Source organism: Zootoca vivipara, chromosome 16, assembly GCF_965207765.1.
Source record: "Zootoca vivipara chromosome 16, rZooViv2.hap1.1, whole genome shotgun sequence".
NCBI lineage: Eukaryota > Metazoa > Chordata > Lepidosauria > Squamata > Lacertidae > Zootoca > Zootoca vivipara.
This window is the reverse complement of record NC_142599.1, coordinates 32,003,313-32,021,180: the sequence shown is the minus strand read 5'-3', so window position 1 is coordinate 32,021,180 and position 17,868 is coordinate 32,003,313. Positions and strand designations below refer to the sequence as shown.

At 47.6% G+C, this 17,868-nt stretch overlaps 1 protein-coding gene across 3 annotated transcripts; it reads left to right on the top strand.

Moving 5' to 3' along the window:
• Window positions 1–781: 781 nt before the first annotated feature.
• Window positions 782–17,683, top strand: TOMM40L (translocase of outer mitochondrial membrane 40 like). 3 transcript variants are annotated; one of them, XM_088659287.1, is made up of 10 exons: window positions 782–832; window positions 1,088–1,485; window positions 3,997–4,061; window positions 6,163–6,255; window positions 8,357–8,458; window positions 9,291–9,396; window positions 13,321–13,443; window positions 15,014–15,090; window positions 15,180–15,282; window positions 16,876–17,683. In XM_088659287.1, exons 2-10 carry the CDS (start codon window positions 1,380–1,382, stop codon window positions 17,013–17,015), a joined length of 915 nt encoding a protein of 304 aa, XP_088515413.1. In that variant the 5' UTR covers window positions 782–832; window positions 1,088–1,379; the 3' UTR covers window positions 17,016–17,683. The 3 variants fall into 3 exon arrangements, with proteins under 3 accessions (XP_088515413.1, XP_034954187.1, XP_034954186.1); XM_035098296.3 differs by having other exon boundaries at window positions 3,994–4,061; XM_035098295.3 differs by having other exon boundaries at window positions 782–1,485; window positions 3,994–4,061.
• The last annotated feature ends 185 nt before the right edge of the window (window positions 17,684–17,868 follow it).

Here is a 17,868-nt window from a genome sequence, read left to right as displayed (position 1 = left end):
CTTTGGTGATATCATCACACTTAACATGTACACCACCTTGAGCTTCTTGGAAGGAAAAGGTGGTAGAATCATAGAAGTGTGGAGTTGGAAGGGAGCCCACCCTAGGGTCGTGTAGTTCAAGCCCCTGCAATGCAGGAATATAAATGTCAATAAATAAAATTACTACACTCCTCCCCCAAATTTTCTTTTTTTGAAAGCATACAATACCAAATTAAAATCCACCAAAAGAAGGCACTTTTAACTAACAGCGCTACAGTCGCATAAAAAGGACACGTTGTCTCCCACCCAACTAAAAGATGAACACCAATTAGGGGCAAAATCTCTGGGTAAACATTTACTGTACTGTACTTCGAAGGGAACCCGTTGCGCTCAGTGTGTGAGGCAGTTTGTAGCCCGATCCAATGCATGCCTACTCAGAAGGGAGTCCCCCAGATCCCAAATAAGCATGGATTTTAGCCTTCCTCCCCAAGGAGCCCAGATGGAAGAACATCTGGAGAGCCACAGATGTCTCTGATTTAGCGGCTTGGAGGGAGAGCGGCGGTTTCGGAATGTTGAATGGAAGGAAGAAGGCGGCTGCAACATTTTCACCCAATCACAGAACAGTTCCGCGCGGGGGAGGAGGAAACAACAACAACGATTGCAACATTCCTATCCAATCACAGCCCTTGTTTGCTTCCTCTCCTCCGCGCGCGCGTGTGCATGTTGCGTGCCCGTTTCAAACATGGCCGCTGAAAGCACATGTTAGGCTTCAACCTCTGAAAATCGCTTCCTGGAAGAGGGCGGGTGGAGTCAAGGGCCCCCCCAAGATGGCTGCCCCCATCAAGATCACAGAGTGGGTTTCTTCCTAGTCTAGTTTCTGGCTGATGCCCCTTATTTCCCTAGCACCACAACCTTCCTCCCGCTTTTTGCCAGGACGCCGCCTGCTGTTTTTTGTTTTTGTTTTGCATATGTGCCCAATTATCCGAGCTTCTCCTTCTCCTGTGCATGCTCCAGATCTTGCTTTAGAAGCCTCTCGTGAGCATCCGAAGCATGCACTGACAGGATTTCCCCTGCTCAGAACCCTCATATCCTTTCTCTTCCCTTGCAGACCCCGCACCCTGCAAACCAGGTCCTGCTTTACGTAGCTGACCTGGCAAGCTTCTTGTGAAACTTCGTTAACACGTTGGCAATAAATATCCGAAGAAGCGAGTTGTCCTGGGATGTTGGGAGTGGTTATCATGGCTGCGGCTTCTGGAGTTAAAGCGCTCCTCTGCTTAAAACCTGGCGTTACTGTATTCTTTTCTTTAAACTGAGAGGCAGGAAGAGTATAACCTTAAAAAGCAAACAAACGCCAAACCAATGGGCCAAAGCTAAGCTTCTTAGCGTGTTTCTAGAGGGCCATGGGGAACATGCTGTCCCCTATGCCTGGGCTGCGCAGGGGGGCGCATCGGAAGGAGCCGCTTGCTAACCCGGGCAGCTTCGATGAGCTCCATCGGAAATGCAAAGGTAAGCCGTCGTTTTCTCTTTCGCCTCATCCCTCCTCAAAGCTCTCACCTTTCTCATGAAGCCTTTGGTCCAGCCCCCTAGTCCTCGTGACGGTCTAATGCTGGGGGCTGGGGAACCTTGGGGCTGGGGGCAAGTTCTAGGCTGCTCTGTTTGGTCTTCGGACTTCTTTGCTGGCTCTCACCCTGCTCTGCACCCTCCTTGAGTAGTTTTGTATGGCTCCGGAAGGGCCATAGCTCTGTAGGCAGAGCATCTGCTTCGCATGCAAGAGACCCCTGGTTCAGTCCCTGGCATCTCCAGTTAAAAAAGATCAGTAGGGGAGAGAAAAGAAAAGACCCACCCTAAGACCCCAAAGAGCTGCTGCCAGTCAGAGTAGGAGTCGCTTCACACTTCCAGTCCCCAATAATCTTTCCCTGTTGCCCGCATGATCTCCTCCTTCCCTGCAGCTGAAATTAATGAGAAATTCATTCATACCGAACCACAAGGATCACAATGACTACTTATAAGATTCCTATGTTCCACGGATGAAGGTCCGTATAGTTAAAGCTATGGTTTTCCCCAGTAGTGATGTATGGAAGTGAGAGCTGGACCATAAAGAAGGCTGATCGCCGAAGAATTGATGCTTTTGAATTATGGTGCTGGATGAGACTCTTGAGAGTCTCATGGACTGTGAGAAGATCAAACCTATCCATTCTGAAGGAAATCAGCCCTGAGTGCTCACTGGAAGGACACATCCTGAAGCTGAGGCTCCAATACTTTGGCCACCTTATGAGAAGAGAAGACTCCCTGGAAAAGACCCTGATGTTGGGAAAGATTGAGGGCACAAGGAGAAAGGGACGACATAGGACGAGATGGCTGGACAGTGTTCTTGAAGCTACAAACATGAGTTTGACCAAGCTGCGGGAGGCAGTGGAAGATAGGAGTGCCTGGCATGCTCTGGTCCATGGGGTCATGAAGAGTCGGACACGACTAAACAACAACAACAACATGTTCCATGTGGAAGGTCCCCAGGTTCAGCCTCCCAGCATTTCCCCATAGAGTCGGGAGATGTTAATCTGCATAGAATACTGACTCGATACAAGGCAGCTTCCTACCTTTGAAGGTGACTTGGAAACTACAACTAATCTGGAATGCTGCAGCCAGACGGGTGACTGGGAGTGGCTGCTGGGACCATATAACACCGGTCCTGAACGAATTGCAGTGGCTCCCAGTATGTTTCCAAGCACAATTCAAAGTGTTGGTACAGAACTTTAAAGCCCTAAATAGCCTCAGTCCAGTATACCTGAAGGAGCGTCTCCACCCCCATCGTTCAGCCCAGACACCGAGGTCCAGCTCCGAGGGCCTTCTGGGAATTCCCTCATTGTGAGAAGTGAGGTATATTTGTATTATTTAGTGTTATGAATTGAAGAAGCTCCAGCAAAACCTGATCAACATCCGGAGTTCAGGTCTTCAGATCCATCTTCGCTGAAGGACAGTGAGGAGGCACCTGCTTTTGACCGCTATCTCGCAGGACCTTGCTTCACAGTCCACATCGTGACCGTCCCTTCTTGTATGACTCTGCACGTCCAGTTGTGAACTCATTGCAGCACCTTTTGCGCTTTTTGCACTGCACTAGCACACTATTATTATTGGTAGGAGTTGTACCATTGCTGCACTTTTGTGTTTATGCACTGCGCTAAGGTACCATCATTACTGTATTGACAGAGTTGTGCCTTCAGTATACTGTTTGTTCATAGGCTTTGATATGCATATTGCACTTTAATATGGTTTATTGAGTAAATTGTCTTTGGCATTTGCTAGCCGGTTTGGTGTTATGGTCTTGGTTTTGTTGAAGTTATACGGAACCAGGCAGAGGGCCTTCTCAGTAGTGGCACCCGCCCTGTGGAACGCCCTCCCATCAGATGTCAAGGAAATAAACACTATCTGACTTTTAAAAGACATCTGAAGGCAGCCCTTTATAGGGAAGGTTTCTTTCTTTTTTTTTTAAGTACTGTATAATGTTTTGTGTATATATGCTGGAAGCCACCCAGCCTGGCTGGTGCAACACAGTCAGATGGGCAGGGTACTACTACTACTACTAATCCTCTAGAAATGTGTCCTTGAGCTATGATAATTCCTCTTGCTTGCTGAGTGGAGGTTGGAGAGATATGTGCATGCAGAAACCTCTCATTTTATGTTGCTTTCAAAACAGTTTTGCCTTTGGACAATTGACTAGCTTCTCCATGTGCTCACACACACTTCTATCGTCCATCCAGGCATGTAGGAGGCATTAAGGGAGTTCAAGGATGCATTCCAGTCAGGCAAAAACGCTCAAGGAAGGGGTGAAGCAGGACTCAAGAGGGGTGTGGCCTGGGGAGAGGGCCAGGTAGAGAGGATTGGAGGGCCGCATCTGGCCCTTGGGGCTGAAGTTCTCCATCTCTGGTCTAGGAATTCCTGGGTTGTTCCTCTTCTTCGTTTTGTAAGCTTAAATACTTCTTCTGTCTCTCTTCTCCCTCCCTACTTCTGTTCCAGAAGTCTTCCCTCAGCAGACAGAAGGAGTCAAGCTTATCATTAATAAATCCCTCACCAGCCATTTTCAGGTGCGTACCCTTGCCGCTGTTAATCGTGCTGGTTATTTTTGCTTGTATAAAGTGAAGAAATGGGTCCAGCTCCCAGGGGAAGCGCTGTGGCGCAGCGGAACAGCGTCTGATTTGCAGGCAAAAGGGAGAGGCGGGGAATACTGTTCAATATTTACCTTATTGCTCCCTGTAAGGTGTTAGGGGAGGGGTAGTGTCTCTGGTGGGGACGGCGACAAGTCATGCTCTTTCTGGGGCAGTTTGTCCACCTTTGGTCCCCAGCCTGCACTCAAATCTCACCTGTAGCTCCCAGAAGCTGTCAGCATGCGACAGCGGCCACACCCTGGCAACGGTTTTGACTGGCCGGCTAAACCAGGAGAGGGGAGCCGGTGGGTCTCAAAACCTCAATGTGATAGGGAAGTGATGGGCAATCTTTTGAGCTTGGTGTGTCAAAATTCGCCAAAAAACGTAGCATAACTCGGGTGGTGTGTCACTTCGAGAAAAAAAACATAATTTCGCGATATTTATAGTTTAAATAACAAAAATGTATAATTGTAATGTATAACTGTATTTAATAAACCAAAAACTAATTATTTAACCAAACCAAACCAAAAACCCCTTATTTATCACTAAGTGCCTAGAGTTGTTGAGCTTTTTGGGGGGAGCTGCTGACCAAAGGTTTTTGGGGGTGCAAAAGTTGCTTTGCTTTTGGGGGGGTGCCCCAAAGCTGCTGTGCTTTTTTGGGGGGGAGAGAAGAGAAATAAATGACGAATAATACCTTCGCTGGAACTAACACGCAGCACTGACATAGTCTGCCAAAGCGCCAGAAAAAAACAGCACAGAAAGGGTTTAAAAACCAATCTCTGGCTACCAGCAACAACAACAAAAAAGGATTGGAGACAAGCTGTAGCGTGAGGAGGAGTGGGAGAACAAATGGGGGAGGGAGGACAACAGCGTGAATGGGCAGATGGGGTGCGTGCCAGCAGTGAGGGCTCTGCGTGTCACGTCTGACACGCATGTCATAGGTTCGCCATCACTGAGTTAGGGGCTTCGCCTGCATGCGAAGACAGACTCTGAAGGATTGAGTGGACAAGACCAGGAGTGGGTCCAACAGTCAGGAAGGCGGTTTCTGCATGTGCTTTAGAGCAGTGTTTCCCAACCTTGTGCCTCCAGATGTTTTGGGACTACAACTCCCATCATCCCTAGCTAGCAAGACCAGTGATCAGGAATGATGGGAATTGTAGTCCGAAAACAGCTGGAGGCACAAGGTTGGGAAACACTGCTTTAGAGGGAAGCTAGGGGCAGGTGGGGCCCGTCCACCTGGGAAGGTAGCTCATCTAGGAGAAGGAAACTTCTGATCCTAAATCTCCACTATCTTCGGGAGGAAAAAAAGCAATGGAGTAAAAGCTACGCAAACCCGGAATGGCATCCCTAAGACAGTTGGATGGTGCCTTGTACGTCTCCCTCCAGCAATTCCTGCAGCCCAGCTGGTGCCAGACGTCTTGCTCTGCTTTCTTTTGGACCACGTCAGCAAGGCCAAGAGGAGGGTCTTGTTGTCTGGGTAGCCCAGGACCCCTCTACACACTGCACAGACTTGCACCCCAGGAGGCCATTTCAGTGCTGCTAACGCAGTGCTTTGATTTCACCCCTGGAGGTGTACTCCGTTGTCTCTTGAGACAGATGGATGCCAACAAAAAAATAACTTGCCTAGGGGTGGATTCCTCCAAGGAACTATCCAGAGAGTTTCTTTCTGGAATTATAGGAAGGGAGGGGATCAGTTTTTTTGCTGATGGATGGGGATCTATACACTCCATATAAGGTTTCTGTGTTTTCCATTGCAACCCAACGAATCAGATAAAATTTTACACTGCAACAGGTCCTGTGTGCTGGGACCACCTATGCTAAAACATACTTCGGTGCTACCTGTATTTTTGTGCTGGTCTTGGTATCTTCAAACACCCTTGCACCCAGCCGTGCAGATCCCAGAGCTCCCAAACCTGGAGTATGAGCTGTCGGCTGGATCATGGTGTTCATTTCTCAAAGACGATAAGACTCTCTTCCATCAACTGAGTTCTTCTTCTTCTTCTTCTTCTTCTTCTTCTTCTTCTTCCTCCTCCTCCTCCAGGTGACCCATACTATTCACATGAGCACAATTGGCCAATCAAGCTATCATCTCAATGCAACGTATGTGGGAGACCAGCAGTTGAGCCCCACAGAAGTGAGCAAAGCATTATTATTATTTCCCTGGGGGTGGGGTCATGACAAGTGGGGAAAGTGCTGAAAAGAGCAACATGGTTCTAGATATGTGGTCTTGGGGGGGGTGTTGTGAAAAGTGTTAATAAAATTGTAGTGGAACCTCGGTTTATAAACACCTCGGTTTACGAATTTTCGGTTTATGAACGCCGCGGACCCGTCTGGAACGGATTAATCCACTTTCCATTACTTCCAATGGGAAAGTTCACTTCAGTTTATGAACATTTCAGTTTAAGTTCTCCGCGGACCGTCTGGAACAGATTTACAGTGGTGCCTTGCTAGATGAATTTAATTCGTTCCACGGGTCTTTTCTTATAACGAAAAATTCGTCTACCGAATCCCATAGGAATGCATTGAAATTTTTTTGAAATTTTTTTTTTGCCCATAGGAACACATTAATTGAATTTCAATGCATTCCTATGGGAAACTGCGATTCGCTAGACGAATTTTTCGCAAAACGAATTTGTCTAGTGAGGCAACCTCCACTAGAAAAAACCTTTCGTTAAGCAGAAATTTCGTTAAGCGGAAATTTCGTTAAGCGAGGCTGTATCCACTTTCTATTACTTTCAATGGGAAAGTTCGCTTCAGTTTATGAACAGACTTCCGGAACCAATTGTGTTCATAAACCGAGGTACCACTGTATTTTTAAAAAACGATCTAGGAGTTGGAGTAACTCCACTATGAGGAAAGATGACAAAATTGGGCCCTTTTCCTGATTTAGAAAAACTGTGAAAAGGGGGAAAGGGCACGATGGATAAAGGAGATAAGAAGAAGCTCTGTCATGATGGTTAGAATCTCAGAATTGTCAAGCTGGAAGGGACCCCGGGGACCATCTAGTCCAACCCCCTGCAATGCAGGAATCTTTTGCCCAAGGTGGAACTTGAACTCAGGGTCATTCCATGAAGCCACAGGGTGCCCATTCCCCCAATTTTATATTTAATTATTATTTGCTGATGTTTTGAGAATTAATTTTATTGTCTCTACTATTATATTCTAATCAATTATTGACTATTACTTTTGAAGTTATGTTTCATTATGACTTTCTGTATTGGATCAGATTACTATAAGGTGTGTGTTCTTTGTTGTATATTTTGTTGCTGTAAACTGCCTTGTGTATAGAAAGGCAACATACAGGTGAAACTTGGAAAATTAGAATACAGTATTGTCGAAAAGTGCAATTATTTCAGTAAAGCAACTTATTATTATTATTATTTTTATTTTTACAAACGCTTTCTTTTGGAAATTCCACAGTAATAAAACAAATAGTTACAATAATACAAAAATAAAAATCGCCATTACATTTCATGAATTACATTCCATTTATAATTGACCCCTCCTAAGGACAAATAATTACAATGACAACAAATAAAGGCTTGACATATATTGCTTTGCATGTCATGCATCTATCTCATATATTGGTTTCACCTTTTAAGTTGCGTTACTGAAATAAATGCACTTTTCGACGATATTCTAATTTTCCGAGTTTCACCTGTACAAGTTAAAAGTGAAATAAATACGTTCTACCCCAAATTCCCACTCCCCCAAAGAAAAGGCTATATCTGTTTTCTTCCTTCCATCCTGCTGCTTAGTCACCACCTCTAGAGATGCTTCCAGAATGGTACAGTCATACCTCGGGTTAAGTACGCTTCAAGTTGAGTACTTTCAAGTTAAGTACTCTGTGGACCCGTCTGGAACGGATTAATCCACTTTCCATTACTTTCAATGGGAAAGTTCGCTTCAGGTTAAGTACGGACTTCCAGAACCAATTCAGTACTTAACCTGAGGTACCACTGTACTTGGCATGTACATTTGTGTTCACCCTGACGCCATCTTGAACAAGGTGGAAGAACAAAATGGCAACCACCTGCTCTCTTGAGCGTGGGTTTCTAATTCGTTCGTTCTTCCTTCCTGCCACTTTCTGGAACACACAGGTGGGGAGACTGCTCTCGAACTCAAGTGCTGCTTTGGTGCTAAGTTTCAGTGCTTGGCCACAGTGAGATGGGCCATGGGCTGATCCATCCAGCAGCCAGCCTCATCTTCTTCCATTTTCCCTGCTTCCATCATAGGCCTTCCCGACACTCATTGGAGACATTAATAATGCTGGGAGCCTCAACGCTCAGGTGCTCCACCTACTAGCTGAGCGGATACGGACAAAAGCTGTATTCCAGGTAAAAACCACACAGGGAGTGTTTGGGTCCAGGATCTTAATGCTTTCGGTATTGCCAGGCCGGAAACTTGTCAGCGTATCTTTTTTTGAGTGTTCGATGGTAAGCAACAGGCCTATGCAATGGTTAATTTTTTCCAAAACCATCCTGTTTCCTCCCCCCCCCCGCTTTTAAATTTACACTACCTACGGTATGTATATTGTTTATGAGTTGGTAGTATGCAAATACTTTTCTAAATAAAAATGAATCCTAAATAAAGAAATTCAGAGGTGGCATCTCACACGCCTGTGAGGCTTTGTCACGTGAACAACGGCATCCTGTCTGAGAGGTTGAAGAGGCTGTAAATCGGGGACTGGGAACCTGGGGCCCTCCAGAATTTTGTTGACTGGGGTTGCTGGGAATCAGAGGCCAGCAGCTTTTGGCTGGAACCTATTGGGACTGGTAGGGCAGAAGCCATGGAGCCCAACAGTAGGTGGCGCCAGAGCTAGAGACAGGCAGAGCCTAATAATTCTAGTTTTGCCGCCACCTTCCTCCCTGCTGTCAAGTTCTGAAGTGGCAACTCTGAGACTAAGTAGGGGGGAAGCTGGCAGTTCGAACTGCCACCCCCTGGACTGGTGGTTGGTAAGGGAGGCAGGTGGGGGCAGATGAGAGGGGTGGGGCAGTGCCCCATTTGCCCTAATGGACCAGCCTCTGCTAGCATGTGGCCCCCACCCCTGCAGCCCTGACCTACAGCCCCATGGGAGCTTTCACATCTTTGAGAACTAGGCTGTAAACTTGTTTTGAGTAATATTTCATGCCCAACCCTGTTCCTGCCCCCAACTTTTTTGTGTTCCAGACTCAGCAGTCCAAATTCGTGACTTGGCAGTTTGATACCGAGTACCGAGGAGATGACTACACTGCCACCCTGACGCTGGGCAACCCTGACTTGATCAGCGAGTCGAGTGAGTGAGTGCCCGCCTGCTGCCATTTTGGCAATCTTTTGCAATTGCCGTAGGCTTGTTTGCATCCTGCCCACCCCTCTTTGAAAAAACAACTTAGTTCTTTGGTTGGCAGCTTGTCCAGGAAAATACAGGTGAAACTCGGAAAATTAGAATACAGTGGTACCTCAGTTTACGACGATGATCCATTCCGGGGAGCAGGTCGCTCGCCGGAGGCACATTTCTGCGCATGCGCGAAGTGCCGATAGAGCGCTTCTGTGCACACACGCTGTGCAGATCGCTTCTGCGCATCTGCGTGTGCGGAACCTGGATGTAAATACTTCCGGGTCTGCGGTGGTCGCTCTCCGAGTTCGTCGTAAACGGAGGCGGTCGCAAACGAAGTTCCACTGTATCGTCAAAAAGTGCATTTACTTCAGTAATGCAACTTCTTATTTTTATATTTTTCTTTTAATTTTTACAAATGCTTTCTTTTGGAAAGTCCACAGTAATAAAACAAATAGTTACAATAATACAAAAATAAACAAAAACAAACATCGCTGTTACATTTCATTAATTACATTCCGTTTATAATTGACCCGCCTAACGACAAATCATTACAATGACAACAAATAAAGGCTTGACATATCTTGCTTTGCATGTCATGCATCTATCTCATATATTGGTTTCACCTTTTAAGTTGCGTTACTGAAAGAAATGCACTTTTCGACGATATTCTAATTTTCCGAGTTTCATCTGTACAGTATTTAAAACGACATTTGGAGGCCTAGAATGGGAGGGAGCCCCCCAAGACCAATGTTTCCCTCGAACAACCACTAGAGGGGGCGACTTCCACAGCTGCTGTGTTGCTTAGCAACCAACCCTAGAGAAGGATGGAGTTTCTACCATGTAATGTAAGGCCTGCTAGACAGTGAGAGGCCCTATGTCACCTGGTGGCAGCTTCTAACATGGGGCAAAAACATCGTGGCTTCTTTGTGGCCTACAGCGATGCCTGGAGAGGGGTGGAGTAGCAGCCTAGCAGTTGCCCCCTGGGTGGGGGAAATTTGCTTCAGTCCTCAACTCCTGGCTATTGTGTTATTTTATTTCTTTATTGAATTCCTGTCCCACTCTTCCTCTCCCAAAAGAGCCGAGGCAAGCGGATTTGCACAATTTTAAAATGGATTAATCTTCTACAGCCTTTTGAATCCGTCTGTGGGAAAGGGGGAGGTTATTGTTTGGCTGTTTTGTTTTACTTATTTTTTCATGTTTTTATCCTGTGTTTTTACTCTGTGAACCGCCCTGAGAGGGTATAGATCTAATCTAATAAATAAATCTAATAAATAAAAACAAAAATCAAGCAAAAACATTCTGGGCGAAAGTAAAATGTTCTTAAAAACAGCAACAGTTGAAAACCTCTCAAAGCAGTTCCGGGTAAAAGCATTCTAGAAGCAGCCTCCATTAAAAATTTTCCATTAAATTTCAACATGGCTGCATGTAGCATTTTGAATGCCCGGTGTGAGAACATGCCCTGGATCACTTGGATGAACTACTGAATGTAGTTGAAGGTTGTTTCGTGAAGGGACAGACATAAACTGGAATTAGGTTCCTTTTTGGACATGTTGAACTTGAACTACAGTAGTTCCTTTTTAAGAACGAACTTCCCACACTCTGCTCAAAACTCTGCCCAGGCTACAGCCCTCCCTGGCCCTGCTGTCCCCCCCCCCCCAAGTGTTTTTGCCTAGCTAGATCATGCCCTTGAACTCTGATAATGCTTCTTGGCTTGCCCGGGTGGAGGAGATAGAGAGGTGTTTGTGTGCTTAGAAAGTTGCCTCCTGTGCAAAGTACAAATTTGCATGTATTGATTTGTCTACTTTGGCCTCTGGCCTGCCCGTTGGGAGGTTGCCTTCGGACTAGAAAAAGTTCTCTCTGTCCGTGCTGATGGACCAGACCGCAACCTAACAACCATTGCTCTAGAGAAGCCATGGTGATCTGCTCCAACTCTGCCTTTCTCCAAGTTGGTGTGACCTATAGAGCAGGCATGCGGAACCTTTGGTGCGGGACTGCAACTCCCATCAGCCTCAGCTTCTTTTCCAGCCCTTCTTTGCTGCTCACAGTAAAATTCTTTTTTCTTAACTTACAATATTTTCTATTCCATTGCTATTTCCATTGACACTGCATGTTCAATTCCTGCTTAGACTTTTATCTATTTCCCCAGGCAATCAAGTAGAGTTCATCTGTCCATATAAATCATGAATTGTAATTTTAAATCATATCACCCTCTCATTAATAATATTCGAGTTTTAGAAACCTCACAAACATCCAGAAAAAAAAATCTCCTTGTCTACCTTGTTATGCACTACCCTTTTCACAAAGCAGACAACAAATTATTTGTTGGGGGGGGCTTCCAACAGAAAAGTAAAATACAATAATCTATTCAACATTAAACGCCTCCCTAAACAGGGCTGCCTTCAGATGTCTTCTAAAAAATCTGGCAGTTGTTTTTCTCTTTGACATCTGATGGGAGGGCGTTCCACAGGGCGGGCGCCACCACCGAGAAGGCCCTCTGTCTGGTTCCCTGTAACTTGGCTTCTCGCAGCGAGGGAACCGCCAGAAGGCCCTCGGTGCTGGACTTCAGTATCTGGGCAGAACAATGGGGGTGGAGGCGCTCCTTCAGGTATACTGGACCGAGGCCATTTAGGCAGCGGCGTAGCTGGCTGCCTGGCTGCCCGGGTCGGCAAACCCGAAGGCACCCTGCTGGGCACCAGGACGCATGCATCCTGACGCACGACGCTTGCGCATGCAGGAGGCATGCAACATGGCACCGCGGCAAACCCCGTGGAGTGAGGCAGTCTCAGTTGCATCAGGGCTTCTCCTCCGAGGCGGCGGCTGCGTCATGTGGCAGCAGCGGCCGTCGGAGGTGGTCAGCCCCGTCCAGCCTGCTGCCCCCCACCCAGCCTGCTGCCCGGGGCGGGGCGCCCCCCCGCCCCCCCTATTACTACGCCACTGCATTTAGGGCTTTAAAGGTCAGCACCAACACTTTGAATTGTGCTTGGAAACGTACTGGGAGCCAATGTAGGTCTTTCAGGACCAGTGTTATATGGTCTCGGCGGCCGCTCCCAGTCACCAGTCTAGCTGCCGCATTCTGGATTAGTTGTAGTTTCCAGGTCACCTTCAAAGGTAGCCCCACATAGAGCACATTGCAGTAGTCCAAGCGGGAGATAACTTGAGCATGCACCACTCTGGCTAGACAGTCTGCATTATCCACTTTCCCAGGTTTATACTTCCCTCCCATTATTCACAGATTTTGTTTCTACTTCCATCAGCCCTGTCCAACATGGCTAGTGATAAGGTACCCTGTTTCTCATATTTTAAGACATACCCATAAAATAAGCCATAGCAGGATTTTTAAGCATTCAAGGAATATAAGCCATACCCCGAAAATAAGACATAGTGATAGGCGTAGCAGCAATGCCGGCCACGGCAGGAGGAGGAGGAAAAAAATAAGACATCCCTTGAAAATAAGCCATAGTGTGTTTTTTGAGGAAAAAATAAATATAAGACATGTCTTATAATATGAGAAACACGGTAAAGACTGGAAGCTCAGCAAGCTCTGGAGGCCAAGAGGTTGCCCATCTCTGCTGTAGCTGCCCCAACACTTGGTTAGCTCAGTCTAGAAGGGGACATAGAGGAAGCTGCCTTATACTAAGTCAGGCCACAGGTCCATCTAGCTCAGTACTGCCTGCACTGACTGGCAGTGGCTCTACAGGGTCCCAGGCAGTGATTCATCCCAGCGCTGCTCTGCCTGGAGATCCTAGGGATTGAACCTGTACGCAAAGCGCATGTGCTGCCACTAAGCCACAACTCTTCTCCAAAGAGTGTTGGTTATTTTGCAGCTGCATGTAATTCTTCCTTGGGGATGGGGGACACTGACTTGCTCTTCCTTCTTTGCAGTCATTGTCGTGGCACACTTCCTGCAAAGCATCACTTCGCGGTTAGTTCTTGGCGGGGAAATGGTGTACCACAGGCGGCCGGGTGAAGAGGGGGCCATCGTCACACTTGCCGGGAAGTACACAGGTTGGTTTCCTTTTGCTGAAGGTTTGGGGCATGACTTGAGGGGCAGGCGCTGGCCCCCCACATACAGGTGAAACTCGGAAAATTAGAATTTCGTCGAAAAGTGCATTTATTTCAGTACTGTAATGCAACTTGTTATTTTTTTCTGTTTCTTTCTACAAATGCTTTCTTTTGGAAATTCCACAGTAAAAAAAAAACACAAATAGTTACAATAATGCAAAAATAAACATCGCCATTACATTTCATTAATTACATTCCATTTATAATTGATCCGGCCTAACGACAAATAATTACAATGACAACAAATAAAGACTTGACATATCTTGCTTTGCATGTCATGCATCTATCTCATATATTGGTTTCACCTTTTAAGTTGCATTACTGAAATAAATGCACTTTCCGACGATATTCTAATTTTCCGAGTTTCACCTGTACTTTCCCTCCATTTTCCATCCTGATTAATCGAAGAGCAGCTTCTTGATATTGCCCGATTCTGCATCAGATGCGATCAGGATGAAAAACCTTCAGCTCTCCAGGTGTTGCTGAACTACAGCGCCCATCATCCCTGGCCCTTGGCCATGCTGGCAGGGGCTGGTGGGAGTTGTAGTCCAGCCAACATTGGGACGGCTAATGGTCCCCCACACCTAACAAGAGTACACAGAGCTGATTGAAACACTTGCAAAAGGCTCATTTCTCACTTGCCCTCAGACTTTCCTGTTTCAGGATGTGGCCGGAAGAATCCTGCATTTCCAAATGCTTCTCTGTGACAGAGGCTTAGTATCAAGGGCAGAATCAGTTATGGCTGCTAGATTTTTCCCTTCTTCCTTTGCGTCTGGGAGATACTGTGAATAATCCAGCTTCAAGCATATATAAGAGAGCAGGGATGAAGAAACCTGTGGCCTCCCAGGTGATGGCCACATCCACACCATACCTTTTAAAACACTATTGTACCTCTTCCAAACAGTCATGTTTAATTACTGGCACCCAAAGAATCTTGGGAACTGTAGTTCGCTAACGCAGCTGAGAGTTGTTAGGTTATTCCCCTTTTCCCCTCACAGAGCCATAAATCCCAAGATGGCTTAATAATCAGTCCCTCTTCCCAGGGAATTCTGGGATGTAGCTCTGTGAGAGGGACATCAGGGGGGCATCTCCTAACAATTCTCAGCACCCTTAGTGAAATAAATGTGTTTTACTTTCTGAAGGAAGGTGAAAGGAGAGGCAAGGAAAAAGATCTACCCTCTCTCCTTTTCCCCCCTAAGGATTCTACTCTCCCTTCCTCAAAACAGCAGCCCAGTCTGACAGCAGATATTTTTTGTTTCCCTGGAAAACTGTATAACGGTTCAAGTGGAATCTTGTAGCCAGGAAAGCTGCGTCAAGAAGTGTCTGCGTAGTCTAACACTCCCTAATTTGGCACACTCTTAGCCAGGAATAGAGACAGGATAGAGGTGTTGTTACAAAGATGTCATTAAACCACACAAGTTTGCCCCCCACACCCCCAAAAAACCTTCATTGGGGTCCATGAATTTCAATGTGTTCCTTTGTGCTGTGTGTATTTTTTTCCTCTTTTCTGTAGCCCTCAAATGGATAGCCACCCTGAACCTTGGCTATGGCGGGGCTCACGCTAGCTATTATCACCGTGCCAATGACCAGGTGAGTCAAAAAAGAGTTTCTTTGGCGCCCCTGCCCATTGCCCACTTTCTTTGGCCAAGTTTGACCTCTTGATTTCTCCCCCTCAACAGATCCAGGTAGGGGTAGAATTTGAGGCCAACACTCGGCTGCAAGACACGAGCTTTGCCTTTGGTTATCAGCTCACGCTGCCACAGGCCAACATGGTTTTCAGAGGTGAGCGAGGGGCTGGGATGCCCTCCCTGTGCGAGGCCAGAGTGTGACCGAATGCCTGAACCTTCCTGCCACAGGCCCTGCTTCCCATAAGCCCTTCCTTCATCCGCCGTTGCCTGTCTTCCTGCGGCAGGAAATGAGTTTAGCAGGGATAGGGAACCTGAGTTCCCGCCTGTCGTGAGCCCTGTGGAGGTGTCATGGGGGAGACGGGAACATCCTCAGGAGGTGGGGAAAGAAATCGGGAGGTTGCAGCTAAATGACCCCAAGCAGAATGAAGAGGGCAAAATCGGGGCCTCAAGAAATGTCTGAGCTGGAGGGGGAGGGCTGGTGATTGAGGAAGCCAGGAGCTGAATCCTGGGAAATGTTTAAGCGGATTGTCACAGAGATGTCTCATCTTGGATGTCTTCCCTGAGTGTGAGGCTCTCCTGAAGCCAAGCTTGGGGGCTTCTCAAGGCCATCCAGCTGAGTCTGAGAAAAACAAGCCAGACTTTTAAAAGAGGAGATAGGCTGCACCCAGGGCCGTCTCTAGGCCCGGGCTGGGTGGCGCAAGGCGCCAGGGCACCTGGCCACCAGGGGCGCAGAAGGGGCGCCAAATGGCTGGTGTCTGGGAGCAGCTGCTGACGGCGCCCCCCACCCCCCACGGCGGCAGTAGCGCGCAGCCATTGAGCTTCCTCCATGAAGCAGAATCAGCGAGACTCCTGCCTAGAGTGGCACCACATGCCTGCTGCCACTCTAGGCAGGAGTCTGGCTGATTCTGCCTCATGGAGGAAGCTCAATGGCCGCGCGCCACCGCCACGTCCCGGAGCGGCTGCTGGAGGGAGGCGGCAAGGAGGGGCTGGTCCGGGGCGGGAGGTGGGCTCTGCGCCCAGGCCAGCCTCGTGCAAGGTGGTGCGCGCTGTCCAGACTCTGCCATCCTCCATCTCCACCCCTCACGGTGTTACTGCCGCCGTTGGGGGGGGGGCGCCGGAGGATTCTTGCACCACGGCGCTGGATACCCTTAAGATGTTACTGGCTGCATCTCAGCAGCTTGCTTGAGAAGTTCCGGCGGTGGGGAATTGTAAACTGGGTGGCTGCTATTGCCATCTTAACTTGGGGGGTCCCCCACTCCCCTGAGGTTCAGTTGGCCCTTACCAGGAGCTGAGTCCCTAGTGTGACAGGAGCTCCCCTGTGGGAGCTCCTTGCCAGCAGAAGTCCACCCTCCATTCTTTGAGGCACCCTTTAAAAACCATACAGTTTAGACATGGCTTTCTGGGTGGGTGGGTGTTTACTGACCAATCTTTATTGATGTTATAGTTAATAGGGTTGCCATGTTTCCAAAATCTCAACAACAACAAAATGAAGTTTTGGAGCTATTTTTAAGGAAATTCACCAAAATCGCCGTATGTCCGGATTTTCCCAGTGATTTCCACCCAGACACTGTTTCCGGGTGCCATATTCTATGTATGGGAAATTCCAGGTGTATGGCAACCTTATTGTAGTAATACGATATTTTTCCATTGGGTTGTACTGCCTTATTATCTTTTTTAAAAAGAAATGAAATTTCAGTTTGTAAATATTTAAACCTACACAAAATGTGCCCCCTCTTTCCTTTTCTAGGTTTCCTGGACAGTAGCTGGTGTGTAGGGGCTGTCCTGGAGAAGAAGCTCCCCCCTCTGCCTGTCACCCTGGCCTTGGGCGCCTTCCTCAACCACTGGAAGAACCGGTTCCATTGCGGCTTCAGCATCATTGTGGGCTGAGCACCCTGAAGATCCATCTCTCTCTCAACTGTGTGAGGCCGTTGGATTTGATTTTGCGAAGCTGCTTGGCCAGAGGGGACCCCCGTTCTGTCCGTGTGTCTGTGTGTTTTGTGTGGGCAGAGCGGGGCACTTCACCACAGACTTCTGCAGCGGGGCAGTGATGATTTGGGCCCCCCCAGCATCCTCCCAGAGTGTCTGCATCACAGTCCTGCCTTGAGGAGGTCCACGGATTTTTATTTTTATATTTTTTTGTCTCCAGAAGGACATTTAATGTTATTGGTGTGGCAGGGAGGGTGATGTGCTCTCCTCCGAAAACATGACCATGTATTGTTTTCTTCCAGGTTGCGCAAGGCATATATTCCGCGGCAGGTGTTGTGGTGTGGGTGATGGGGCAGGGTGCTTGTGGAAGGACGGATGCCTTCGTTTGCTGGGGCTTGGAGAATGTCGATCATGGCAATCCCTTGAGGAACTGGGAATCGCCATCACTACGTCGGTTCTGGTCCGAAGCTCTGAATTTTGAAGAGGGTGGCATGCCAGGGTGGGCTTGTGGGCATCGTGTCACTCCCCATGCCTGGGACTATGAAAAGGGCAAGGGCTGTGGCTTCCATGTAGTGATGGCTTGGAATATAATTAAAATCATGCTGGGGACATCCCACCCCCCTCAAAAATGTGTGTCTTGTTCGTGCTTATTAGGGGGGAACTGCAGGAAAGTTTGCCTGTGATGTGCTTTGCCCACCCAGTCGCCAGGCAGGATAAAACTAAGGTATTGCATCTAATATGTTAGCTGTCTTCTAAAAAAGCAGGGTTTCCCAAACTTGGGTCTCCAGCTGTTTTTAGACTACTGGGTTTTTTT

Coding starts and splice junctions, on each gene's coding strand:
- TOMM40L (XM_035098296.3), top strand. CDS start 1,380: ATGGGGAACATGCTGTCCCCTATGCCTGGGCTGCGCAGGGGGGCGCAT. Junction 1,486..3,993: donor GCTCCATCGGAAATGCAAAG/GTAAGCCGTCGT, acceptor CTTCTGTTCCAG/AAGTCTTCCCTCAGCAGACA. Junction 13,444..15,013: donor ACTTGCCGGGAAGTACACAG/GTTGGTTTCCTT, acceptor TCTTTTCTGTAG/CCCTCAAATGGATAGCCACC.